The sequence below is a fragment of the Anopheles merus genome, chromosome 3R (assembly GCF_017562075.2).
Source record: "Anopheles merus strain MAF chromosome 3R, AmerM5.1, whole genome shotgun sequence".
Classification (NCBI taxonomy): Eukaryota; Metazoa; Arthropoda; class Insecta; order Diptera; family Culicidae; genus Anopheles; species Anopheles merus.
In genome coordinates, this window is record NC_054084.1 from 21,456,123 (window position 1) to 21,483,447 (window position 27,325).

Below are 27,325 nucleotides of genomic sequence, written 5' to 3' on the forward strand. Positions count from 1 at the left end.
AATCGTGTACGCCACGGTGCGGGAGTATCCTTTTTAGTTTCGATAACGTTGGGTTTAAAAAATATTGGTTTTGGGTTTTTGGTTCTAAAAACATTGATATAAATTGCAGTTAAAATGAAAATTAATTATAATTCACACAGAAAAAAGATAAGAAAATAAGAAAAGAAACTTCAAGTGGGAAGACATGAGATGCAAACAGAAAATAGAACCACAAAAAAGGGAAAACAATGAAGTACGAAGAAGAAACACACCGATAACGAGAAAAAGAAAATGAAAGAGAAAAGTATAAGTGAAAGAGAGAAAGAGAGAGAGAGAGAGCAACAACATATGAGAATCGATGTCAAACATCGTCAGGAGTGGTGTTCAGCAGTGTAGTAAGCAAAACACTCCAACATGGTTACCAACTTAGTATCGCTGCGATTGCGCGACGATGACGACGGCATCCGTTGGATGTTTGTTAATAATATTTTATTTTAAGCTTTCTTTACGCGGCCACCAGAAGAACGGAAAAGAAATACAACCCTATTGAAGGGAATATGGTTCAGTGCGCGCCGGTGCTTCTTGTATAAAGTGTAATGCGCAGACAAGGCAATATACAACAGTACGAACGACAATCGGTACTGCGTTGTGCACTTTCATATTACCTTTAGTGCTGCACATTGGTTATTATTATTAATAATATTATTATTATTATTATCATTATTATTGATACTATTGGTTCGTTTTAAGTTAGCATTACTGTACAATTGGTTTAAACCGACGGGTATATTGTTTAGTTATTTCCTCTCTGCCTAAGCATTATAGTGTCGTACCGCTACACGTAAGTCAGTAAGCATCTGATAAAAAATGTGTTTAAGTTGTAAAAAGAACCATGAAGGATGCAAAGCCGGATTATTCACTATAAGAAGCGAAAGTGCGAAGCTTACAAACAACTAAAATAACACACGAAAAGGGGGGAATACTTTTTTTTTGTCCGCTTTGTACAACAATGAGGAATAATAATCAGCAAAAAAAAGTGAATCACACAATGAGCCAAGTTTATAACGTTATGAAAAGAGCAAGATTTAATTGAAAAGCTGCTGATACGAATAAAACTCAATTTTTCGTACATTATTATGTTCTTTCTTTATTATTTATGTTTTTTTTCTGGTTTGTTTTACTTTGTTCGTCCTCTATGATACGTTCACGGTGTGTAACGGTTATGAGTAGATGACATTTTCTTTTTCCTCGCTATCTGGTTATATGTTTTTGCTATATTTTATCGTTATTTTTGAGGTAAGTATGTTTTGTTATTTGATTTCTTTGATCTTTTTCTTTTCCTTTTATTTTTAGCTCTTGTAATAACACTTATGTTTAAAACCTCCTGATCGTGTTTGATATCGAAGTTACATGTGTTGCTCGACAAGAAATAATTTAACAACCAAACGAAACTGTTTTTCCTGAAGAGTATTGTTCAATTTAATTACTTAATTTATTACTGAAATTGCAAGAAATGAACGAATTCTCAATAAAGTGCAAACCGTCCAATGCCCAATTTAACAAAAAAAAAAAAAGAAAAGAAATCACAATAATTAAAAATTAAACAAAAGAACAAGCAATGCATCGTATCAGTGCCGTTTAAAAAAATTCTTCATTTTTCAGTTATGTCTCGTGCATGCCACACTAATTCCATCCCTTTGTTACTATGATGTAGTAAAGTGCGAGCAAACCAGTACAGAATTCGTTTTCCAAATATAATACACAAATCACAGCAAAGTGGATACAGAGCCCCGAAAATTGATTTTCTTAATTATAACTCACTCAAAATTGTAAACCTAAATCTTATCTTTAGCGAGCGAAACCAAAAAAAAAACCTATAAATATGAATATAAATATCTAAAGAGTAAGTTTTGGCACGTTTCTTACTCTAACTGGAGTCGAGAGGGACATAGAGAGAAAAAAAGAGGAACAGAAAATAAAATCGATAAACTTTAGGCATGTGTAACAGTGGCATTAGGTGTATACTTGTGGAAAGGACTTTAAATTTCACCCTTAAATCTAGCATGTTTTGAATGTACACACCGAAACACAGAAGTAGCAACCAATATTCAGTAAGAAAGTGTGCGTATATTGAGGGAATCAAGCTGACAGAACACACGGATCCCACAAAAAGACATAAATGCGTAGTATTTGGTGTAGCGAGCGTGTGGTGCAATTTTGGATTAAAATTTTAATTTATATCGTACTATTAGAACGAGCGGCATTTTTAGGCAACTAGGGTATATATTTGACGGATAAAGTAAAGTAGATGTGAAAATTTAAAATTAAAACAAGACAAAACAACTTAAAGCAACTAATATGAGCATAAGCGGGGAGAGCGCGAACAGATCGATCCGCTCTTAGGTGAGCGAGATTGTGCAAAAACAAAAATCTCTTGACAAGCTATACCATTACAAAGATAAAATGTATTCTACGATTTAAAAAACAACAACACGAACACAGCCGGAGCTTCTTTAAAGAGGTGTGGCCTCTTCAGCACGGGGGGTATAACGCTGTAGAAAATACGAATATAAGACCAGTCAGTGTTAATTATCCCTCGTTTGGGCGGCATACCGCTAGCGATACGATGAGTGGATTAAAAATTATATACCTATATATGATATATATATATATACACACAAAACACACATACTTCACGAGAGATACGATCAGAAATATGTTAAGAATCTGTAGAGCAGCAAGCTGAACAGGGGGGAGCGTTAACCAGGCTCTGAGAAAACCCTTTACGAGCGGTTCATGAAATTTGATGGTGAATAGTTCAAAATTCGTGGCGGTATACCAGAATATATATAAAATATAAGCGTACTAGCGTAACAATACACTTTTAGAGTGGAAGGATCAAAATTCAAAATTTGCATCGTGTGTATTAGTGCAAAAGTCGTGTGAGTTACAAAAATCTAGTGAGTGCAGGTAGAGCAAGAGAGAAAGTAAGAAAAGTACGATGATGTATTTAAAAATTATTCCCTAGATGTTTCGGTGTAGTTATAAAATCAGTGGGCAATCAGTGAATAGAAAGATCTTCACACAAAACTAAACACACATACATACACAAACATTCACATACCAGCTCTCCTTTGTCCTAGTTTGGATGTACCATTCGGATTCCTCACATGGAAAGGAAACCACATCACATTTAGTCTATAGACACAATCACACACACAAGGCATATTTGTATGTTTGCTCCAAAATACTTACAACACGTAGAAAACTAAAATAATACACACCACAAACACTCCAAAACGGAAGGAAACGGAGAAGGCAAGCATATAAACATAATTTTATTTGCTGCTAAAATGGCACCATAATCGAATACAAAAAGTACAAACTTGTTTAGAAACAAACAAAGGATGCAAGTAGTTGAAGAAGATCATTTTCAAATGCAAAGAAGAAGAAAACAAACAAACGCGGATATATTAAGATAAAGTGACAAACCAATACCAATAAGGAAACGCAAAAAAGGACACATTATGAACAGTAAATCAAACGAACAACAAGCAAGTGTTGCAAGAAGAAGAAATGGTAACAAAAAAGAAAACCAAAAACAAAGCAGCGACTATACAACATAGTCATAGTAACCCGAAAACATGTCAACCACTTTCACTAATCACTCTTCACCTACAACGATCTACTGCAGTATGCATACGAGAGTAAAAACAAACCCGGAAAATAGTTCAAAATCTTTAAGGAAAAAAAAACACATACACACACGTTTCGGAAGTACAAAATTTCAGGGTTCAAATTAAGTGAAATAAAAATGAGAAGAAACAAAATAACAACATTAGCCAGTAAATGATGCAGTCAAAGAGATGGTTAAAATATTAGATGAAAAAAAATACAAACGAAAGGAAAAGTTCAAGTACTGTTACAGAAAAAAATCAAACAAACAAAGCAAAACGTATGAAGCTATAGTGTAGACAGGTGAGAAAAGAGGCACTTACAAGAGTAAACCGACAAAGTACATTTACCTTAAGTGTAAGTTAACGCGTAATTAACGGTGAGTAACAAGTGAATACATACAAAACAAAACCTGATAAACTGTAAAATTGCTGTTTGGAGAGTATGCAACAAAAAAAGACAGAACAAAAAGGCAACAAATATTGCAAGCATCGAGCAAATGTTGAGAGTGATACTGTGAAAGTGGTGTAGAAAAGTTATAGACGAAAAAACTACGTATCAAACGTAGATGTGTGAAGAATAGATGTGTGAGGAACCGAAATGGAGGAAGAGGAAAGCAAACTCTGAGCAAAATAATGTAAAGAAATAAAGTATGCATGGAGCAGATGAATGAAGTGAATGGCTAAGGACAAGCAAAAAGCAAAACTGTAAACAGCCTCGACAAAAATAAGCAAAAAGAAAACAAAACGCAAGAAAAGTAAATCACATACGTAAGATGTAACGTTTAGGAATTTTCAACCTTTGGTAGAAGAAGCAAGTGTGTTTAGTTGGTACTATATATTTTGAAATGAGAAAGAAGAAAACGACCGCAGAAGCTGTAACAAAAGAAGAAAAAGAAAAGTAACTCTCTCACTCACAAAGGCACACGCACATGTACACACATACACACAAAAACAAGGAAGAAGAGCATGTTTGGAAAACAAATGACATGAGAATATTAGGACACGCTAGATCTAGAGCAAAGATAAGAAGGAATAAGCACAAATAGCATCCAAGACGATAAGAGAAATGAGCTGGAAGTGATTTGGATACGTTTTGATCATTGTTCGGAAGCAGACTTTGGTTTCGGAACACTATCACCATCAAATCGTGCAACAAAAAACCAACAACAACCCACGATGAAGATCATCCCCAGGAAAAGAAGGCAACAGCGAGCTGTTGTACATTTCTGATTTAGCTTCACCATCGTAAAGCATATGCTCATATCTTGTTTGTTTGGGGTTTGCAAAAGAAAAAGCTCTTCAAAAGTCAAAATTGTTTTGTAAAGCACCGAAAATGCGCATCACTTCAGAGAGCTGGATCTGAGAGTGTGGAAACAGTTTCATTTTACCCAACAACCCAAAGCAAAGATCAAAGGTCACAAGATACGAACCACAAAACGAACGCGTGGACAGAAAAATGGAAATGGTACGAGCGATACGAAATCAATATACGCAGAATATCTCTCTGACAACCCCTGCCTCATCCACCCAAACTTACCTCCCTTTCTTTTGTGCTGAAGGTTCTGCGTTACCGACAGTATGGGAATATTGTTATTCCAACGGGAAATGTTTTGTTATTCCATTTCACATGCAAGCTAACGCAACAGTTTAAGTTCATTTGCGCTTATAATACGATTTAACAGTTGGTTTGTGTGCTACGTATGTTTTGCGCCGGCGGCTCATTGGAAGCAGAACAGCAAAAAGCTTCCCTCCCTCCCCCAACGCCCATTCGAACCATCACCACCGGTACTGCTGGAATACAGAATCAAGAAGTATACTCAACATTTTTCTCTGTATACGAAACGTAATCAATATATTTCATATTGGAGCACACCTCTCGGGCCTTACGTTGACGTTGAAACATGTGTAAACGATGCGTAATCAAGCGCAAAACCAAGATGTGGCATACCGTGGCCTACGATGGTCTCTAATGGTGATGGTTCTGATTAAGATTTTATTTAAAATAGATTACTTTAAACATTATTAGTTTCGAATATTGTAAATTAACTTAATTTATGTATCATTAAACTCTGTTCCATCTGTTATAACCCCTTTTTGCCCCTGCACTCCACAAACCAACTGTTCAAACAGCTGTGAATGAGAATTATTATTAAATAATAGATTGTATCTGTGATTTTTAATACAATGTAATTAAATTAATCGAAGAAAGCGAGAGAAAGGAGTAAGGAAACAAACATACAACACAGCAACAATACTCAGCTTCACACAAGAGGGGTTGAATAGAATCAGAAATAAACAGCAGACATGGAAACGAAAATACTCGAACATGAGAGTGGTAAAGAACGTTATTATTTGCTGAACCTTGCACTACGATGAAAGTAAGCAAACGATGTATGTGTGTGTATGTGAGAGACAGAGAAATAAAAAGAAAGAGCGAAATTTAAAGAAAGAGCGAAAGAGAGAGAAAGAGTGAAGAATATGAGTAAAGAATATTAAAAAAAAAAAACAAACAGACGAAAGAAAAACACTTTCAGTTCACTGCTTCAGTACAGCGCTGTACGATTGCGTTTCGGAAAAAAACAGTAGCAAAAAGAAAAACAAACCCAAAATTATTGTCTTTGGAAGCTTATTCACAACTTATTGTACTTCTTAAAAAATGGAATCCTGTTTTTCGAAATAGGTAAGGGGCAGGCTCCCATCAACAGGCTTGCCACCATTTCGAACGACAAAAATGAAACACTCAAACTACTTAAAATTACTACTTATTTAGATGCTATCAATGAAAACTACTAAAAAGAAATGAAAAAAATGGGGGCTAAAGAACAGCTGTGGGCAGAGAAAGGCGTAGAATTATGTGTAAATTTCAAGCAAAATTCACCATCTTTGGATTAATCTAAATCTTAGTTTCGCGTGTGTATGTTTGAAAAACCTTCAAAGCAAATCCGTGCATCCCACCGGTGTGTTATGTGGCAGAAGCAACAAAAAAAAACCTAACCAACGGTACACATGAACGGATACGCTTTGAAGCGAATGTAAAATAATTTTGGCATAAAAAATGAAGAAAAAAAACCCTTTTTGGTAGCAAAACACACATACACTCCCAGCACAACTACTTCTAGCTGCAAACCCAAATGGAATGTACTAAGGATGCAAAAAACAAGAACAAAACCAACAAAAAACACAAAAAACACTACCGAAAGATACAGGAGGAAGAAGTGAACAAAATTAATGAAGAGAAATGAGAGAAGTGAAGAGAGAAATATAGAGAAAAAAAATACAAAACACCTACGTACAGTATAGTGCGGAAGAGGGAAGAGCGGTTGGAAAGAAAACCAAAAAAATAGAAAAAACAAAAACAAACAAAGAAAAACCCACAAAAAAGACGAAACCCGTGGCACCAGTGGCCAGCGGAACAAAACCAGAGTGTAACAAGTGAGACAAATGCAAAGGAGGTAGCAAGTAATGGAGAAAGTCGTACCAGTGGAAGGAACAACAGAAACACACTACAATATGATAATTTATATATAAATATTATATAAATAAAATTAATTTGTTGCTAATTTTGTTGCGTTGTGGGTCGTGAAATGAAATATCACATTCGAAGGATATCGCAAATGTTTTTTTTAATGTTTTTATTTTGCTGTGAACCTCTTATGTGGTTTAATTTGTATACCTCTTCGATTTACTCCTACATTGACATTCGCTTATCCTCGACGTTGGAACGAGTTTCATGTGGTTTTAATAATAGGGTTAACTAGCTCAACATCGTAAAACTCATCTCTGATCCGTAAAATTCCTTTTCAAGAACACCCTGCTCGAGATGTCGATGCAAGAGTGTTCTTCAACCTGCCTTATTCCTGAATGAGATTCAAGTGCATGTTGGACACTCTCATCGTCCACTGTAGCCTCTTAATAATGGACCTTAACAGTCACAGCAACAATCCGAGAACCGAGGGTTTGCAGCGTACGAACAAATGTAGCTGATTCTGATCTAGTACACCTTGAAATTGATGAACAGCCAGCATTTATGATTGTCATAGAGCTGTGCATTATCTTTTGCGATTTTTGTCAGTTCCAAAACCTAACAATATAACCTCTAGTAATATTGTTGTGTACAGTAAATGTTCACTAACTAGATGTTTTTTTAACTGAAAAGCTTTTTAATTGGATGTTCATTACAAGGTCCATGGAACATTTGATTTGGATTTAATCCAAATGTTCAAATTAAGAGGTTTTTTCAAATTGGAGAGGTGTCACATAAGAGAGGGTACTTTTTTTAATCATTTCCAGTATTTATCAAACAACTTAACGATCGAGAGATAATTAGGTACGTATTTTTATGCATTCTTAATTCTTCTGCATATAAAGGTCGGGCTACATTGACCGTACTCCGTAATGTAATTTTGATTTTCACTAGCGCATCTGGCGGTGGCTGACCGAAGCATTTTGCCAAACAATTTGGAGCCTCTTCAGAAAATATGTTATTTTTCCATGTTTTTTGCTTAAATCGGACAGGAAAAGTTTTGTAAAAGGTAGATGCACATGTCTTGCACGCATTGCATCCATTTTCATGACAAAAAACGATGGAAAAACTAATTATTTTTTAGATCCAGCACGACCATTCGACTATTCGATGACCAAAAAAGCTTCCACCAGCCGCCGCCAGATGCGCTAGTGAAATTCGAAATTACACCAGAGAGTACGATCAATGTAGCCCGGCCTTAATATCTGCATACCATGCAGTTGGTCGTCAACTCGTACGACTCAACAACATGCCCGTCAAGGGGTGGAAACTCCCAATGGACCGTACCCTCATACGTAGACTATCCTGCTATGGTAATAAATAAGCCACTAAAAGCCAAGCCCAACAGTGATACAGACAGGCCTTGACCGACAACGGCTGTTGTGTCAAAGAAGAAGAAAAATAACTCACCATACAAAAGAAGCTTCCGAAACATCCACCACATCATGAACAGGATCTTTTCTTTGCGTTGCAGTCACTTCACACTCTTTGTTCATTTATACTGAATATTTGTTCAGAACAGTTCCTAATTTTAACACGTACAACTTTTCCTCCATTGCTTTGGCGTTAGTTTGAAAAAGATGGCATCAAAAATTTGAAGATGCTTCAGCTAGCACCAACATTTTTCTTCTGGGACATCCTTCGGGGGAAAAATGAAAAATTCTTTTGTTTGATTTTACACAACAAATAATCACAGTATTTCAAGAATCACTGTCTTGTTACTAGTTTTTGCTTAAAACGCACACTTAACATACAAATGAATACACTCCTGTATGGTTTCTCCGCAAGCACACAAATAGCCGACACAAATTGTAAAAGAGTACTGACGTGATTAACCGATGGCTACTGGATGGCTCATACCGCTCCTCGTGTATGGAGAATATCTGTTTTACGTGGCATACTATGATCGGAAAATGCTGTTAGTTATTTATTTTTTATCGTTCAAATTATTCATCCCATCTTCATGTATCGTTTGCATCTGATTGTTTTTGTTCTGTTACTAAAATATTTATTTAACTAAATATTTGAATTGAATCTTCTCACTCATTGCGACCAGATTTTTGGTCGCGGGTGTATTCGAATGCTGCCACCACCTGCTTCCAGCCCCACGGTATTTGATATTTGTATCGCCTGTGACGCTCTACACCAGAACAGCTGGTGTGATAGCGTGCACACATCGCATTTTCCAGCACCATTGCTAGGCAACCGGAGAGAGAATCGAAGAGAATGGTAGCGATAGGCAAAAGTAAAAGGGACACAAACATACGAAAAGAGAGCAGTGGCTTCATTTTCCAAAGCGATAGAGTCGTTTCCAGTGGAGAAAGAGGCGAGAGAAAACACCTCAACGAGGATGTACCGCTGCTTGATAGTAGATTTGGAGAAAATGGTAGCCTTCTCCATAACGTCAGCTGGAAGCGGCGACACAACAAAAAACGGGAAACAACTTTCAAGGGTTCGTTTTCCCCGCCATGGTTTGCTCCAAGATTTTCTCCGAAAACGTTTCCCTCTCGCGCTCTCACGGTCTCTCCCTCTCTCGGTCTGTTGGCGGGTCGTCCTGCCTCTCGCGCTGTTTGGCATTGAGCCAATACTCACCGAAACCATGACCCACGGTGTGTTTGGCTGGCTGAATGGAGCGCCAGTTCAAACTTGACCGCGTATCCTTACGGTAGGGGTGTCCGATTCCTGTGTGCTCACTGCAGCGCCAGCTGCACCGTACTGGGACGACGCGCGCGCGCCATCCTAACGTGTCGTGATCGAGAGCCAACGAGATCGTGCTAGTGTGCAGGATACGCATACCGTGTGGTTTGTTTTATATCATCCAACTGTCCTAATAGATCGTTAAAGCGTGTCTATTAGTGTCTTGTAAACCCCCATCTCATCTCTACAGCTGGTTGGATATTTATTTAGACTTCAGTTAGACTTCGATCCCGAGTGCGACGTCTTAACGCGAGAGCGCTTCAAGTACACATGAAGCCCTTCCCCCGTCCCTGGGGCTGTCTCAAACGATGTATTTATATGCACATAACTCCCCCCAGCAACGGGATGCAGGAAAACGGATATCCTTTCTTCTCCTTTTCCTTCCCGTATGCTTCCCATCCTCAGGCGTGGTCCTCAGTGGGGAAAGGTTTTTTGGTTATTGTTCTCGGCACGGAATGTACTGTTCAGTAGTATCCCGGAATAGTTTCGTTACATTGCACTTCCCTGCTAGCCTCTGGCCGTGTTGTTCTCTGCTCTTCTGTGCCCTCGAACCGCTCGGAAAGCATAACAAACATTCCCCTTTTGGTAGAGCGGTAGGGTGAACAAGAAAGGAACGATGAAAGCTTTCACCCTGCGTTTGGAACAGTTCCAGACGCCAGGGCCATTGAGATGATCCGCCCCGGAAGGTGGTGGTTTCATTTTTCACATACTTCTTGCCCATATCCCCTGCATTCTGGTGTGGGTTTTTTTTTTGGTTTTTCTTTTCGCAAGCTACCTCTATCCGTCGCTGGTGATTTTCGATAAACCTAACGAACCTTTTTTTTTGCTTCGCTAGAGCTGCCTTTCCTTCATTTACTCAATTTCCTTTCCGAGTGTGTGTTTTTTTCTTTTCATTTTTTCGTTTCTTCTCTCTTGGGACTGTTCTTGTACATTTTGAAAAGTGCACCAGTGATACGGTTGAGTGCAGTTTGGGAAAAAAGGGAGTGAAAATGATTGGTGAGATGTTGGTGAGAGTGGAAGCATAATGGTGGTAAAGTGTTTTCAAAGTAAAATAATCCGCTGTGAGAAGCAATTTGTTAGCATTTGCGTGCATAAAGTGTGTAATAAAAAAGCTTATTTTATTTGGCATAAGGAAGATAAAGTGAAAAGTTAAGATGGAGTTAAAGGAATCAAATATTATTCACATAAAAAAGCAAAGTGTTGCAGTGTTGGTGAAGTGAAAGTTCAATAAAAGAGTTACGCACTACTCTTACTGTAAATGCCGTTTGCGATCCAAATATAAGTAAAAAAAATCTTCATTCCAATTCAACGTGGAAGTGCAAATCCGCCTTTAAATGAAACATATTTTCCACCTTTCGTGCAGGGATTAGAAGGAAAGCAAATCCTAATCCGAAAACCCGGGTTGATTTACGCCACGAGCTCCAAAAACCAACCCCAAAATTGGTGCTTTTGCGGTTATTCAGTGTCCAATATATGTATGTGTGTGTATGTGTGCTTTAGTGTCCCCAGTGTGTCGCTCCGTGTGTGTGTGTGCGCGCCGTTTACCGTGTTTAAGGGTGACCACAATCGCATTCGATCTCACACCCTTGGGAAAGGAATTTCGGGCGAAAAGGTGAAGATTTAAACCAACTCACTCTTTGGCCTGCCCAGTCCCAGGAAAGGTGTACGATTCGCATACTTTCCCCCTCCGGCTGGCAGTGTAGCAGCATACCTTCACGCATACCTTTAACGCGACGAACCAACAACGAACCGAAAAGAGTGAAAGAAGAAAAAAAAAGCCCCGGCGAAGAAAGATTCCAACCTGCCAGCGAGATCGGGCCAACGGTTCCAAACCAAAAAAAAAAGGGGGTACGAAAGGATTTATTTTCGAAATTGAAAAACCGGACACACACAATCCCACGATTAGGTAAGCTCATTTATTGAGATGTTCTAGCGTGTGTGTATGTGTTGGGAGGAGAAGGAGCTTTATAAATTCAAACCCCTTGCCGAACACCGAACACCCGGGAAGATTCAACGTACAAAAATCTCCTTTGACCCCCTTTTTAGAAAAAAAAGAAAAATAAAGCACGGGGAAAACCTGGCCCCCTCCCAAATGGTCTGTTCGGTGTCAGCTGCTCGGTTGCTGCTACCCTTTTCACCAGCAGGGGTATGGGTGTAAAAAAAAGTATATTCCAGTTAGTTCCCGCTCCAAGTGTGGGTAAAGCAACAACAAACGATCCACAAAAAAAACCCCATCTCTATGCATATGACCCGCTGGGAAAGGAGCAAGAGCTTTCACTAGAATGAAGGACGGAAGCTCATAGGATTGCTTGCTATGTCTTCGTTCGTGTGTTTGTATGTGTGAGGGTATTTTATGATACAATTTGTCCCATGTTTTTGATGGGAAGATTCCAATGTGAGTGTGTGTGCAATGTATGTATGAGGCAGAGGTGCACTTCGCTGGAATGGAGTTTGTGTCTTTTTTTGGTTTCGTTTGTAATATGCTCTCAGCTCCAGAGCCGTATGAATATTTGAGTAACAGTCTTGCAATGCTGCTTGCTTCTTTTCCCTTTTTCCCTCTCCCCGATGTGGTCACTTGTGTCCGTTTGTCGTGTGTGTGTGTGTTTGTGTATCTGTCCGTGACAGGCAATCGGTGGGCACTGGCACTGACCGAGCATGACGTTCCCGCAGGGACAATTTAATCCTTTCAATCGTAATTTCCACCCGCCACGATTCCCGTCCACGTTGCTCCACGAAAGCACACAGAAAGATGGGAAGCATGAGCATGTGCACACATTTTTCAACAATAAAAAAACAGAACCAGTTTGCCCGGACTGATTAGATGCACGGGAAAGCCGCTCACCTGGTACGGAACCAGCCAAGGCGTGTGGCGTGTGCCGTAGCTCAAATCCAGCGTTCGAGGGTATTATGGACCACTAAACAAGTTTATGGCGCATCGTTAGCCGGCACACGAACGGTCGGCACGGTTCGTCCTGGGCTGGGTAGTAATGGGTAGTGAAAGATAATTGCAAAATAGTTTTACAATCCACCCAGAATCTCTGTGGCCGGGGGGAGTGCTTTCGATTGCTGCTTTTATTTTACGAACCACCCAGGAACCACCAATGCCGGGATGTACCGTACCGTGTACAAGAGCTTAGCAAATACGGGATACAATCTTGGACCATTGGGAGCTGTACTGGAGAAGTAAACCGCACCAAAACTGTATAAGTACATAAAAGACTTTCCTCTTGCCATTGGTTGTGACACGGTGCTTTTTTGTTTGTTTGGGGGGCGATTGTTGGTCAGTCAAAGGAAATGCAATTTTGTTGCAGCTTCACTTTCTTTGCGATGGGAAAAAGGCACGGGCGAATAAGCGAAAAACCACTACAAAATTGAAATCGGGTTGGGCTAAGCCGCAACAAAGCTTGGCGAAGAGAGCGTATGGCTTGTGCACGCTAGCAGCATTAGATTAAGGAGGATATTAAAGTTTTACTATCCGTACTTTACTTACTCTGCCCGGAGAATCGGAAGGAAATCTAGAGGGAAAGTCTACCGAACAGAAAGCAACAGCTCCAGTGCGGAGCGTGGAGCGTGATACTATTGTTGTACTTTACCCTTTACTTTTACGACCACTCGGCATGGCTGTGCTACAAATACGGCCCCACACTACAATGTAGTTGGATTGCTGGTACACAATTTGTATCTGTTTTATGCATCGGCAAAACTGCAAAGCATATTTGGATTAAGAATTGTGCTAGGGGTTGCTCCGGATTTGAAGGCTCTTTCGCATTCACAACAACATTAACACACTTTTGTTCAAAGTTCTCTAGTTTGACACAGTTATTTATAGATCCAATAAAAAATTAAAGCCATCAAAGTCTTAGAAACTTAGATGGTGTATAATATCCATCTAAATTTAACTTGCCATTAAACTTAGATGGTGTATAATATCCATCTAAATTTATTAGAAATCCATCCAAATTTGGTGCAAATTTGATTTTCTCTTACTGCTTATGAAACAGAGAAAATAAGATTTAACGAAATTGCATACATTCAGGGCTTTGTCTATCATTTGCATACCGAAAGGCGTTTTACAGGGTTAGCTATCATGATCAAAGGTTCGATTCGAGAGACAATTTGAATAAATAGATGGAATTGCAGTCGTTTTGTCGCATTTTTTTTTCTTTTACTCATAAATATTTGATAATATACTGCAGGGACTACAATGGAGCTTTCTTATCAAACGCCATATAAAATTGGCATAGCAAATGTAAGATATTTATTGGACAATATTTAAATTGGCTTTTTTAAATTATTTAATATTTGATTTTTTTCGAAAGTTTTTGAAATATCCAGTAAAAGAAAGTGAATGAATACCAATAAAAGAGGAACATAAACATAAAAAAATAATGATTAATAATATTAGGATAAAAAACTACTGTGCATTATATTTTTCAAAAATTGGTATGTCTAGGACAACATTTTTACCTAAGTCCTAGTCGAAGGCAAAAGTGTTTCAACGATTATTTTAATAATAGTGATAATAATCCGCCAGTCTCATGGTACAGTCGTCAACTCGTACGACTTAACAACATGCCCGTCATGGGTTCAAGCCCCAAATAGACCGTGCCGCCATACGTAGGACTGACTATCCTGCTATGGGGGGAAATCAATAAGTCACTGAAAGCCAACCCCACAAGTGGGGTTGGCAGGCCTTGACCGGCATCGGTTGTTGAGCCAAAGAAGAAAGAAAGAAAGAAAGTGATAATATTATATTTATTTGAGAAACTATATTTATTTGAGAATACATCGACATTCTCTCTCAGGACAAATAAAACTTTTGGAAGGATTTGTTAGCAAATACATTAAGGCCGGGGGACACTGTCCGTACTCACTAGTGTAATTTTTATTTTCAAGCTATAAGTCGGTATAATTTATGTGTCAAAAATATTCACACTTGGTGTCTCATCAAGTAAGTTCGATCGACCAGACTATCTGTATGTATAAATGTCGATCAACGTCCATGAATTGCTACAAATTAGACCGTTAAGTGTTGTTGTTGGACAAATCGTCATTCATACAAAGCGCTGCGCCACATTTCTCCCCATCTTCCAATATGTATCCATCATTGGGTGAAACTATAGCCTGATCGACCCAAAACACTTTTCGGCAGATAAATTATACCAGCCTCTTGCTTCCACCTACCGCCGCTAGATGGCGTGCACATTTACAAAAAATACACTAGCTAGTACGGACAATACCCCTCGGCCTTTACACAATTTTCGATAATTAGTTGAGATCCTGTAAAACTCGAACGAACAACTCCTCAACCATATAGTGAACAATCTAAACCTTAAAATGTCATCATTATTATTGAGAAAACTCATTCACCATTTTGTTTTCCTTATACGTTATCGTATAGAAACGTAGCAGGGGCAGAATGTAATACTTTATTTTCATCGCAAAAGTTCACTGGGGCAGTGCAGTGTCACATGAGAAAAGAAAACACAACGAGTTGTAATAGGGAACAGAGCACATCAAACTCAAAAACATAAAGTAAAAAGGTACAAACAAAGAGAGAAACAAGTGCGAGAAAGAAGTGACAACAGTTCGTTACGATGGAAAAGTAAAGTACTGCACACTGCTTCAATACTGATCGTTCGTGAAAAATTGCATTAATCTAACAGCTAGAATCAAACAGAACAAATCTGAGTCAATCGGAAAACGGTATTCCCTCAACGGGGCGTAGTGGTGGTTGCGCGCCACCCTTCTCTAGATTACGTGTGTGCGTGTGCATGAGTATTTATATAAAGGTAGGTGCATGTACGTGTACGTATGGCCTGAGTCGAGTGCTTTTATCATCACCGAAAGTGATTATCGCGTCCCTGGCGGGCCCTCAGCGTGCGCGCGGAGGGATCTTGCCCGGGAACTTGCACGCTTAACGGTGGTAGACGGCGTGCGAGAGGACGGGAGCGTGCGCCACCACTGGAGCGTGAGCGTAGGCCACCGGGGCGTGCGAAACGTAGGCCGGGGCGTGCGAAACGTAGGCCGGAGCGTGCGAAACGTAGGCGGTGGCAGCCGGAGCGTGGTAGGCAACGGGGGCGTGGGCCACGGCAACGGCCGGAGCGTGGGCAACGGCGACGGTCGGCGCATGGTAGGCAACGTGGGCAACGGGAGCGGCGGCGACGGTCTTCACGACGGCGGCATCGGCAGACTTGCTGACGACGGCGTTGAATCCGTTCACCGGATCGGCCGTGTAGTCGACGGTACGACGGGTGCCATCGGGCTCAACGAGCGAGTACTGCAAGCGTTTGGTGGAAGGTTTTATTTTTTAGTGGAAGGTTCAAGTGGGTGCGCAACTCCCGCAGTACCTACCTGACCCTGCACAACATCACCGTCGCGCGTCTCGTGCTGCTGCTTGTTGTCGCCGGTCAGCGAGTCCTGGACGTCGTAGCTGAAGCTGTACTGGGGATGAGCATCGTACTCCTCAGTCTGTGGGAAGTGTGCAGGATAAACGGCAAAGAAACAGGGAATGAAGAAAATGGATAATGAACCGACCGATAAGAACTTCCACCGTAATTCCCATCCCCGTTGACACAGGGCGCTGCAGTAGGTGTGAGAGTTACAGTTCAAGTAGAGAGCATTGCACACAAAAGTATGTTATATTTTCATAAAGCTACAATTTAAAGGCCTGGAGGGGTATGATAGTAACAATTAATGTCTCTTTTAATCAATTTATAGCGTGTTTTCACATTTCACTTGCATCGCTCTGATGTAAATTGTATTTTAATTATTGGTGTTTTAAACAGCATTGCATACCTTCAGGCGTTTAAGTTACGTCTTCAAAGCGAACTGAGCTATTATTGCAAAAATGGCCAAGGGATTGATTATTTACTCAATAATTTAAAGCTAAATTGTTGCTTCTACAGAATGAAACATTAATGAGCACATTTCACCATTAAATAATCCTTCGAAATCTTGCACTTCATTAATTACAAGTCAATTAAAGCAATCACGATCGACAAATCGATCGTCTGTCTACTGTGATTATCTTATTAAACGACCCTTGCTGAACGATTCCCAAACTTAGCAAAGTATTCCACTCTTCTGAACGCGACGCAATACGCAAGAAAAACGTAAAGGTGACGGTGTAAATTAATTAAAAAACTTTCCAAACGAACAAACACTCACACCGGCACTGCCCGTCCAACAAAACAATACCAGAACAAAGTTGTTGTTCCGTTCATGTTGCGATGCAAATCAGGGAATGGGCTGAAAGCAGCAGCAGACAGAGGAAGCATTTGGAGGGCAGTTTACTTTGGCTTACCTTTACGAGGGTGGCCGGAGCAGCGACTCCGATCGCGACCGAGTTGACACCGACGGCGACGGCGGCCAGAACAACGAATACCTGTTGCGCGGCGTTGTGCGGGATGTAAATGTCAAAACCATCGAACGGTCGTTGTTTCGAAAGAGAAAATAAAAGAAGAAGAGAGAAGATAATGAATGAAAAATTGATGAAAATAAAAGGCTGAACAACAATGGTGGCCGCTCGGGGGCTGTTTTCGAATTAGATTAACACTTCGAAATGGTGGTGACAAGCTTTGGTTTGCTTTCTTTTGCACAGATTCTCAACTCAAGTGGTTGTGGTGGTTTTAATGTCGTGGAAAATGGAAACCACTTAACCACACTTTAGTGTGAGGAAATATCCATTTCGACTCAGCGAGGAGGATGTTTTTGGGGGTTATTTACTCTTCAGGTGAAAAGGACAACATCGTTCGCGGTAGAAAGGACCGCAATTTCGGTACAAATACTGATGGTTGATGAACCGTCGATGTGAATGGTGTAGCATACAATTTTATGTACTTTAAACATTGCCAAGCTGTTTCGGATTGGAAGCAGCTTTTTCCGGTTCAAAAACGAGCAACAGTGTGGAACGGTCCGTAATCGTTCGAAACAATTGTTATTGCTCGTTGATGTTTGCTGCTGCAGACACGTCAAACCATGTGCTGGGGAGTTTAACACTTACTGCCTGTTCCAGCCATTGATTGGACACGCCAGCAACATACCAATCGCTACACACACCGAAAAGCCATCAGGCAACAAAATGGGTAACTGTCGTGCAGGCAGCAAGGTAAATAGCACAACAAAATCACTTAAAAAAGGGATTTCTAAAACTGCTACGCTTAGAGGGACCAAACATTGCACCAGCTGCTGCTACCGACCGTTTTAATAGCGAGAACGGTGGAGGAAACGACTCCAGCTTATTGTACAATTACAAAAACTTGGGTGGTTTAATGGATGGTACCAAAGCGCTGAGGGGGAAAATATTTCCCAAGAAATTGCTGTAAAGCAAGCAAATAAAAGGTATTATTAAAACGACACGCAAAACCGTTTAATCGCTTGGGAACGCAATCGATGATGGTAGTTTGTAAAATTCGCCGAAATTTAAGAGAAGAGAAACTTTTGAAATCGAACAAAAAAGACTACCCCCTCGTAGGGATATTTTCACCCCAGCAACTAACTTTCCAACGATTGTCACATCGAACGAAAGGGAAGGAACGAGTGGCTCGCAAAGAATTTTCTTGAAAAAGTTACGATTGACTAATTGACCAAGTTTTGTGACGGTCAGGCATTAGCCACAGCTTACACTTTTAAGCTGTTTTCAATAAGCTACAGGGAAGAGTAGAAAAATTTGAGGGGCATCTAAATAGCTTTGGAATTGTGAAACAAATTTAGGGGAAAATGATTAGGAGACGGCTTCTTTTATTTCTGTAGTAGAGGGTGGTTCCAACACTGTTGCCATGCTTTGTTCATCGCAGTTTTTTGTGGAATTAGCTCTGTTTTTTGCTATTGAGCTGGTTAGACATTGTAAAGTTTTAATCGACACTGTCATAGTAAGGACATTTTCGAACCAGCGCCACACCTGGTACCCCATTTTACTATGCTTCGTTCACAAACGACTGGCTTAACCGATTTTTCAACAGCAATAAATAAAGCTTTCGAAAATTTTGTTTGTTTGAAAGTAGTTTAGCGTAGAGTTTGAAGGTGCTTGGTCTTCTTCCTTCCATTTTTCCTGTCATTTCCTTTCATGAAACGTTGTGAAGAACGTAAAAAAAGATAAAATAAAACACGTTTTCTCTTTGCAGGGCAGTGCCTTTACGGAATGGTCTGGTCAAAAAGCTCATTGAAAGTTTAAATTTATTAACTTTTGCTAATGCTCAAAGCAAGCCTTGAAGGGGCGCTTCAGCTGAAGGGAATGCCCACTCAAAGTAGCACTGCAGAGGAATCGCTTTGATGTAGTAAATAGTTTCCTTCCCTTGAATGATGGGCTGGATTTTGTTGTTATGATGATTTATTCCGTTTCTGCACCCTTTGCGTTCAATTTCTGTGACTAAATAAAAACAGAATACCTTGATAAAGTGTGCAAGTATTGAACAAAAAAAAAACCATAATCAAATCAATGCCAGAAAATTGATCGATTGGAAATTGAATATGCACCGAAAGGTTCGAGCTTTTTTTCCCCCCCTCTGTTGTACGAACGCACTGATAGAAGCGCAGAGAAACACGCTACAATAAAAAAAAATCCAATATTTAGCGGGCACTCGGATGGATGAGTGGATTAAACGCATCGTAGCGTAATGGGAATCGGAGCCCCCGGGACGCTTGAATATTGGCAAAGTGGGAAAGAAAAGCAATCCTGGCCAGCAATGTTTGGCCAGAGTATTAATTTACGACTACGCTTTGAACGCCCAAAAATACACAGCAAAGGGGGAGGATTTTTGGAGATTTTTTTGTTTTAAGGTTCTCCGTTTTCTGCTTTTTGATTACCATTCCTATCCGATCGAATGGCTTTTTTGGGCTGGCTCTGATGCTCATCCGTTCGTGCGCACTTTTGGTAAGCAAACAGTGGGAAGTTTGCGTTTTTGCAATCGTTTCCATTTGTATGTAAAAGTGAAAAAAAGTAAAAAAAGGATGAACACAATGGATACACACAAACTGCTACACAGTTTGGTAATTAAATTCATGTAACGATATAACTGGCTATCATCACAGTTTGTGCTGATGGTGGAAGCAAGCTTCACTCAGTTTTTCTCTCATTTTCCACAGGAAAAAAAAATGGAAAAGTCTCAACTTCCGGTGTGGGAAGGTTGTCTGCTAGGAGAAAATGAAAATCCTATCATTAGCATTTATGTCATCGATCCTTGTGTTCGGCTCGTCTAAATGGTAATTTCACTGAACCTTGGACTTTCGTCACTTTCTTGCTGCTTCGGTGAACGATGGAGGAGAGCATCGCTGAGGAAAGGGGGGGGGTTGGGTACAATGTCCTTGTACGTAAAAACCGAAAATTTTCACCCGACTGCCCGGCTGGACGGTATTGTCACGGTTTCGACTTTTACAATTTATCATTACGTTGCGTCTGTCACATTTAATCAAAAGTGCTGCTTCACAAAAAAAAAACCCTGAAAGTCAGCAGCAGCGACAGCAAATTTGGTGATCACATTTACCGATGGAACAAAGCAACAAAACGCCTCCAGCAAAAAAAAAAATAATTCTTCACGGGCTTTTTTTTTGAAGATCTTATCGAATTACTGTTTCCTTTGTGGTTGTGGTTTTCTCATTGACCCGAAAGTGAATGAGCCAACGCAAATGGACGTGCGGCTTGCTTTCCCATACGCGCTGTCTCGATGACTTGCATTCGAAGGGAAAGATTGAATCCCTTTCTTACGGTTGCTTTTTCCCTCCTGCTGCCTGTGGTTGATTTGTGGCATCACACATCGAAGAACACAACATTCAAGTGTGTTTGAGTGGAAATGGTTTGAAGAGGAAATGGTTAGACTGCTGGATTTATTTCTCGAACACGGTTCTTAAAAGAGGATCTGCTCTCCTTATGAATACTCCTACCACACAAACACACACTCTCAGCTTGTATGTGGATGTAATAAAAGGATTATCAAGCGAGCGTGCGAGGATTACAGGTCCAAAAAAGTGGAAAGTTCAACTCGAGCTTTTCGGGTTTTTTTTTTTTCGTTTTTGGTGCTCTTTGAGCTTCTCCAAAAAACGTGCAGATTTCAAGCCTACAAAAAGGATTATGAAGCAACGTATGACACGAAGCTACTGTGCAAACTCGTTTTGAACAGACAACCAAGCGATGGGATTTTTTTATTTTTAGTCGGAGACGGAGAACGGAGTGCTTTCCGCAGAAGTAGAAAAAAATCACTCAAAAATATGAAGAGTGTTGAATTTTTGGAAACATTTTCAATAGAAAACTGAACGCCTGGTGGAAGAGGGAGAGAACACAATCGCAAATCCGTACGCGATGAAGATTCTCACCCTTCCCACCACCTTCCAGACGATCGATCGCGTATCAAAAGCCTGTATCAAAGGCTCACAAAAATCGCAGCTTTGCGTGATGGAACTGATTGGCCCATTGGCTACCAGCGAGTCCTGCCCGGGAGAGCCAAAAGTGGAAACAATTGTGTAGCACGTGGAACCAAACTCCTCGTGATGTTTGCCGTTCACATTCAATTTGTGTAATCGAATTGTGAGTTGTGAGTGATGTGCATGTAGGCGTAGCCAGGAGGTAATTTATTGAGTTGTTTATGATCCGGTACTGGCAGAATGTGAGGCGTTTTGATTGAACTGTTGTTTTCCGCACACGCTGCTGCTACTGCTGCTACTGTTATTGATGCAGATACTCTAACAAGCAAGAGCACGGAAAGCATGCAACACACTCGTCATGCTTTCGCATTTTATTGGGGGAGATTATGGCGCATAATTGAGGAATAAATAATTCATCCACCATTGTGCGTGCGTTTGTGCTGGAAGGGCTCAGAATAGCAATGCTGAGGGTGAAAAGAAAGTATTCCACCTGATTAGGGTGTATCTTGGTAATGGAACCTCATCAGAAGATTCTACTGTCTCGGGCAAGGTGCGCACACACTCTATAGATGCCATTACGCAACTGCCATTAGAGAAGAGGTCACCCAAGCGCATCGTCAGCCCCTGCGAGCGGATATGGTAAGGACCTTAATGCTCCCGTTTATGGACGCGCGATGCTCCGAAATGACCAATCCGGCGTGTGCTATTCTTACCCGACCCCCGCCGGGGCTTGTCTGTTTCACTAAATCCTCGTGAAACCGTGCGACCAACCGTACATATTGATTGACTTGGCCTCGTCCTTAGCCCGCACGGGGAGAGATAGCAAACTGCCCGAGAGCAAGTGAAAGCATCCGCAAATGCCATTATCGAAATTCCCGCGCCAGTGTTCGCGCTGGCCGAAAATAGCACAAGACAAACTGCTCCCCCGAGAAGAAGGTTGGCTGGGTTTTATGACCTACCCCGTACTGCCACATTGCTCGATGATGAGCTAAAAATGTGATCTGCTTGCATGAGCGCTGGCGACACATTAGCACACATTAACCGTGAGTCTTGGGTATTAGCATTCTGGGGATTGGGAGGAAAGGTTCGGGTGAAGAAGCTTAAAGCTGTGGTTGTGCTATAACACTTGGAAGCGCTTTTTGGTGGAAAGTTGTTCTCAAAAGGGAGTCTTAAATTTAATAGTTTAATGTGAACGTGTTCTGACATTGGGAATTTCGTCTCGATAACTGCCTGAAGGACACCGGGAAGCTTTGCTCTGTGAAACGGATGATGGGGGAGATGAGGTGCAAATGTACTGTGCAGCTTCGCAAACGAGCTTGCAACATCGGGTTTTACTCGGTACCAGTTCATCCCGCTCGAAAGAGGACCCCGAACCAGGACCACGGAGAGAATTAAATTCACTTCCCCTACCCATGTGCCAGGCATATCTTCACTCTCAAATAGCAAAGAAAATTGAAAAACACCCCCTTCCCGATGCGACGCCCTTTACTCGCCCTTTTTGCAGTACTTCTGCTGCAGCACCACCACGACCGATTGGCTATCCCAGTATTTTCGGCATAGCAAACGGTTGCGCTCCATTAGGGAGAAGATTTGTATCGAATCGAAGCGATTCGCTTTCGCCATCCATGAACCGAACCATTCCCTACAATCCCAAACGATAAACACAGCTCAAACTCCAAACACTGGTGGCAGAAGCGGTACAGCAGGAAAAATAAAGAACCAAGTACCATCGCACTGCAATGTTTCCATCCTCAGATCGATGATCGAAATAAATCGAATTCCATTACCCAACTGAATCGGGAGTTGGGTTATTCGGGTGCTTGGGTTTGATGTAAAAATAAAGCTCCGATTTGGATGGCGAAAGCAAATAAACTTGGTGTGATGGAGCTGCTGCTTGTGGTTTCAACACTTCGCGGGTTTTTTCTTCTTTTTCTTTGCCCTGCTACTACAAAGATGAATGTCGGTTGGGTTTCTGCTTCGCCGGCAGCTGTACGATTGTTCCCGTTTGTGCCAGGTTGCAAAATGCACACTTCGATGTGAAAATTTCATTTCCATTCAGTAAAGCCGCTCGAAGCAAAGCCTTTTCCGAAGTTCCCGGAAAAAAAACAGGTGCAATGTAGTTAGCCGTACATCCCGCCGTACTCCCGCCAAGCGTTTGCGAAAGGAATTAAACCGACCGACTGGCTAAATGAGAGAGTGAAATTTTAATGAAGAAAGCACATCCCAGAAAGTTTACTGGCCCGCTTTCTCGACAAAAACCACCGGATGTACCCTGCCTTCAAGGGTACCCCCCCCCCCCCCGATTCCCGTCCGCCGCCAGTCGATTGTTTGCTTGCTAGTCAGAATTCGCACCAAACCAATCTGCATAAAACAGAGCGGGGAGAGCAGGGAGTGATCCGGCCTCGGGACAACCGGATTCCGGTATCCGCTTCGTCGCTTCTTACTCACCTTCCTCATTTATCCATCCTGCACACACAGACAGAGAGGAAACGGATTTGTGGGCAGCGTGTGGGAAAGCGTGTTTCCTTTCATCGATCGAGTCGGCATCGAGTTAACGACCGCACGTCGAAGGGGTAGCGAAAGGATGGCCTAGGTGGAACGGTGCGAGCGGCCTGCTGGAAAGTTTGATTAGGACGCCTGCCGAAATGGAATGGTGCAGCAGCGCCTTGCTGACTTCCTAATGAGCGCCTGCCAGTGCGAAATTGCTCTTTGTTCGTGGCGTGGAAAGTTGGCCAACTCTTGCTGAGTCTTTTTTTTTATATTTTAGTTTAATGCTAGAGATGTATTTTTGAAGTATTTAATAGCATTCTTTTAAAGCATTATTAACGAAAAAAAAAATGCTTATACTTGAAAATGCTCACAGTAAAGCTCGCCCTTTCCTTGACACATGTCTCATCCGTTACGTCTCAAAACCGAAAAAACAAAACAATAAAAAAGGACTTCATCTAAAAAATGAACCATCACAGTCGCACGTTTCCGTCAGGATTATCCTTCAATAAGTGACGGAACGGGCAAACGGTTCTGACTTTGTAAGGGACGGGAAGAAAAGCCATCCTTCAGCACGTCAGCGCCCTGACCTTTGCCCCCGGCGGGTCGAGCGACGTTCAACGCTAATCCGACACTGATCTGTCGTGTTTTGGAATGCGTGTTGGTTAAATGAAAAATTCCACCAAAAGAATGGCAGCAAAGCGATCTGCTAGCGGATGGAATCGAAAGCTGTACCGTGCTAAATGCCACTCTGGTCCGGTCACGCCCACCCGGTGCGGTGCGTGTTTGGTGTTGTGAATTGTTATTATATTTACATTTTATATGTGTTCCGGTGCTGTTGGCTTATCCATAAGGGAGCACCTAAGCAGCACCGGTTGGGACAACGAGAAGCAACGTCCCGGGGGTTTGGGGCATCCTTATCTTTGCGGCAGCGACCCAAGCATTAACCTCAGCATGATTTATACACCGGCAGTGTTTTGTTGCCGTTTTCCCGTTTGCCAACGCTTAGTGTTGCACATTTGTCCTTTGTAAGCTTTTGGAGGGAGCAATAATTCTCTCCGAGGGGTGGGATGAAACTAAGCAGCTGCAACTGATGCTGATATGCTGTGCAGGTGCACAACGGAACCTGTAAAGGAATGCTCCTCCTTGAATGCCGCGGATAGTGAGCGTCCTGTTTAAATAATTATTTATCAACTCGAGAGCGCTCTCGCTGTGCACGGTGCAGCTTCAGCACGGTTCTGGGAAGCGGTGGCCATGTCAGGCTAGGTTTCACTGAATAATGCAGCTCATTTTGTGACGTCGAGAGGAAGTTTTCTGGCCCTAGGAAGGAAACTATTCTTAGGAAAGAGCGCAAGTAATCGGATTACTCAAAACGCCCTTGCAAAACGGGAAACGAGTTGTTGGAGGGCGGAGAAATTGGCGTGCAGGAAGGTTTTAAATAAATTGATTTGAATTTCAAATACGACAGTGATTGTATTATATTGTTCACTTCAATTTGTAGTTTGTTAAAGTGAGAGTAGATTAAAGGCTGCTTTAGATGCATTACTTTCCAAGTCAATTTACTATGATTGGTGAATTTTGTTGGAAGCTTTACGGTTACTAAAATTTATTTTTTTACAACAGTCATTGCAATCAAAACCATAAAGCTTTTGCTTTTGAGCAAAGAACACAAAAGCGTGCTTTGTGAATTCTTTGTTAATTTAGCCACTATTTTACTATTTTAAGTAATTTTTCGCCTTCCAAATTATGCATTAAACAAATCTTTTGATATTTCTTTAAACTGTATTAATATGCTCTATGTTGAACATTCCATGCCTCTTTGTATATATCTACTCTATGATGTTGTTGTTGAAAACAAAAGGTTCCTTTTATACAACACATTGCATCGTGAAGCGGAGCAGTCATGGTGGTTTAATGGCAAACGCATCGGCTTCTGTAGCGATCGGATATGGTTCTATTCCCATCTGAAATGGTTACTCCAGGTAAAGGCAAATTCTCCCTTTTTCTGTGGTCAATAATAACCATAATTCACGAAGCACTATCTTAAGACCAATTTTGGTGTGATCGTGCGTGGGTAAGGAAGAAGAACAACACATCGAAAAAAAAATTGTGAGATGCGTAGTAAAAACAATTTAGCGTTGAGGTTCTCCCCAAATTTCCTCTAAACCCATTCAAAAAAAAAAAAAGATTGTTTTCAAAGCATTGCTTGTTGCTTATCTTGCAACAACCCATCAAGACAGACAAGCACACTAGCACGCAACGCGAGAGCAACCACCTACTTTCCCACGCAATTTAACTGCTTATTTATTTAAACTTACATTACATTCATTTGCATTTTTGCCTCACATCTGCTAGCAAAACACATTTCACGCGATGCGTTGGGCCCGCTCGCTGTATCACACCAAAAGACCGCACATTCCCACAACCATGAGGAAGGAGCCGTTTCGGCGCGAAAACCAGTGAAAACCAAATCACCAACATCCCGCTCCCGTACGCACCACAAGCACGCTCTAAATCACGTGAATGAAACGAAATTAGATTTCCATCTCGATCGCTGCCTAGAGGGCTGCTGTGTCAAAAAGCTCATAGCATTGGCGTGTGGGCTGACGTTTTTCGCCGATTTCGCACAGAAAGCACAAAAAAATGGCAAAACAACAAAAAAACCAGATTAGGTAAAAATGGAAACGAAGGTGAGGACACAACTTTTCGCGCACCAAATTCCTGAACCGAGTGGGGGTTCCCAGTCGGTGCTGTGTTTTGCTTTTCCACCGCTGGTTCATGCTTCAACTTCAACTGTTTTCATTTGTTTCCATTTGACCAACTTTTTCGCTTCTAATCGGGTGCCGGCTTTGCTTGCTCCTCTTGAACAACGGCCGAAAAGTAGACGGAGCAAGTGAAGCAGCCAACTTTTCAACATTGGATTTGTGTTTCCTTTACTTTTGCTCCCACGGCCTGTAGGGCGGTGAGTCATCGACTTGCTCCCGGGAAGGATTTCGAATCAAAAACAAAACAAAAGAAAGGGTTTTCATCCCTTTCATCGGTTCTGTTTGTCTCCATACTTTGCAGAGCGAATTTTTCAGCTCAACGACCACCCAAGGGTGCGTGACTCGTTCGTATCAGCACGGATAAGCGGCAAACCTAAAGACACACTAGCACACACACACACACACAGCGTGAAGACACTCGCGGAAAGAATGAGCCCGACGCTGACGGACACGATTCTCTTGACCTTTCGACCCTTCGCTTGACTGCACCACGAGCACCAATTCGACGAAAGAAAGTGAACCCTTTACCTTTGCGAACATTATGTTGCTGTTGTTGTAGATGATGTTGTAGGAGGTTTGAAAAGAGCGATTGCACTCGGCACACGATCGGAGACGGTTGTGAATGAATCGAAAGCAAACTACACTTTGATACCGTTTCGCTGCAATCGGCACACTTTATATACGGTGCGGCTGCAAGCGAACCTCTTTCGGGGCGTACGCACGCACGCACGCACGCTGATGGGGCGTAGTACGCAAGCGAAGGAAGCAGCAGCAGCAGCAGCCCGCAGAGCAGGATAGCAGCAGCAGCAGCAGCAAGCGACGAACCTGCGCCCCGAATG

The 27,325-nt window shown here is 41.4% G+C and overlaps 3 protein-coding genes across 15 annotated transcripts in view; 1 reads left to right on the forward strand and 2 right to left on the reverse strand.

The window, feature by feature from the left end:
* The window catches only part of LOC121595479, a 61,966-nt gene extending 52,949 nt beyond the window's left edge, over positions 1 to 9,017 (reverse strand). For 4 of the 8 annotated variants that reach the window (XR_006005176.1, XR_006005177.1, XR_006005175.1 and 1 more), the window contains exon 1: positions 8,590 to 9,012. The gene's annotated coding sequence lies outside the window, so the exon portion shown is untranslated. Of the gene's footprint in view, positions 1 to 8,589 lie in introns of all 8 variants that reach the window. The other 4 variants (XM_041919498.1, XM_041919500.1, XM_041919501.1 and 1 more) reach the window with 4 other exon arrangements.
* An 818-nt stretch (positions 9,018 to 9,835) lies between these two features.
* LOC121595846 (calcium/calmodulin-dependent 3',5'-cyclic nucleotide phosphodiesterase 1-like) overlaps positions 9,836 to 27,325 on the forward strand; it is a 269,467-nt gene continuing 251,977 nt past the window's right edge. For 2 of the 6 annotated variants that reach the window (XM_041920138.1, XM_041920147.1), the window contains exons 1-2: positions 9,836 to 9,981; positions 10,818 to 11,782. The gene's annotated coding sequence lies outside the window, so the exon portion shown is untranslated. The remainder of the gene's footprint in view (positions 9,982 to 10,817; positions 11,783 to 27,325) is intronic. The other 4 variants (XM_041920139.1, XM_041920141.1, XM_041920140.1 and 1 more) reach the window with 4 other exon arrangements.
* LOC121595852 (larval cuticle protein A2B-like) lies at positions 15,249 to 27,119 on the reverse strand. Its single transcript, XM_041920151.1, has 4 exons — positions 27,015 to 27,119; positions 17,183 to 17,263; positions 16,231 to 16,347; positions 15,249 to 16,156 (listed from the first exon to the last, which is right to left on the reverse strand). Exons 1-4 carry the CDS (start codon positions 27,024 to 27,026, stop codon positions 15,794 to 15,796), a joined length of 573 nt encoding a protein of 190 aa, XP_041776085.1. The 5' UTR covers positions 27,027 to 27,119; the 3' UTR covers positions 15,249 to 15,793.

What these genes read in the sequence shown, in the direction of transcription:
- LOC121595852 (XM_041920151.1), bottom strand. An exon ending in CTCCGGCCACCCTCGTAAAG is followed by an intron (nt 16,348 to 17,182) that starts GTAAGCCAAAGT and finishes CACTTCCCACAG; the next exon opens with ACTGAGGAGTACGATGCTCA. An exon ending in GTGATGTTGTGCAGGGTCAG is followed by an intron (nt 16,157 to 16,230) that starts GTAGGTACTGCG and finishes AAACGCTTGCAG; the next exon opens with TACTCGCTCGTTGAGCCCGA.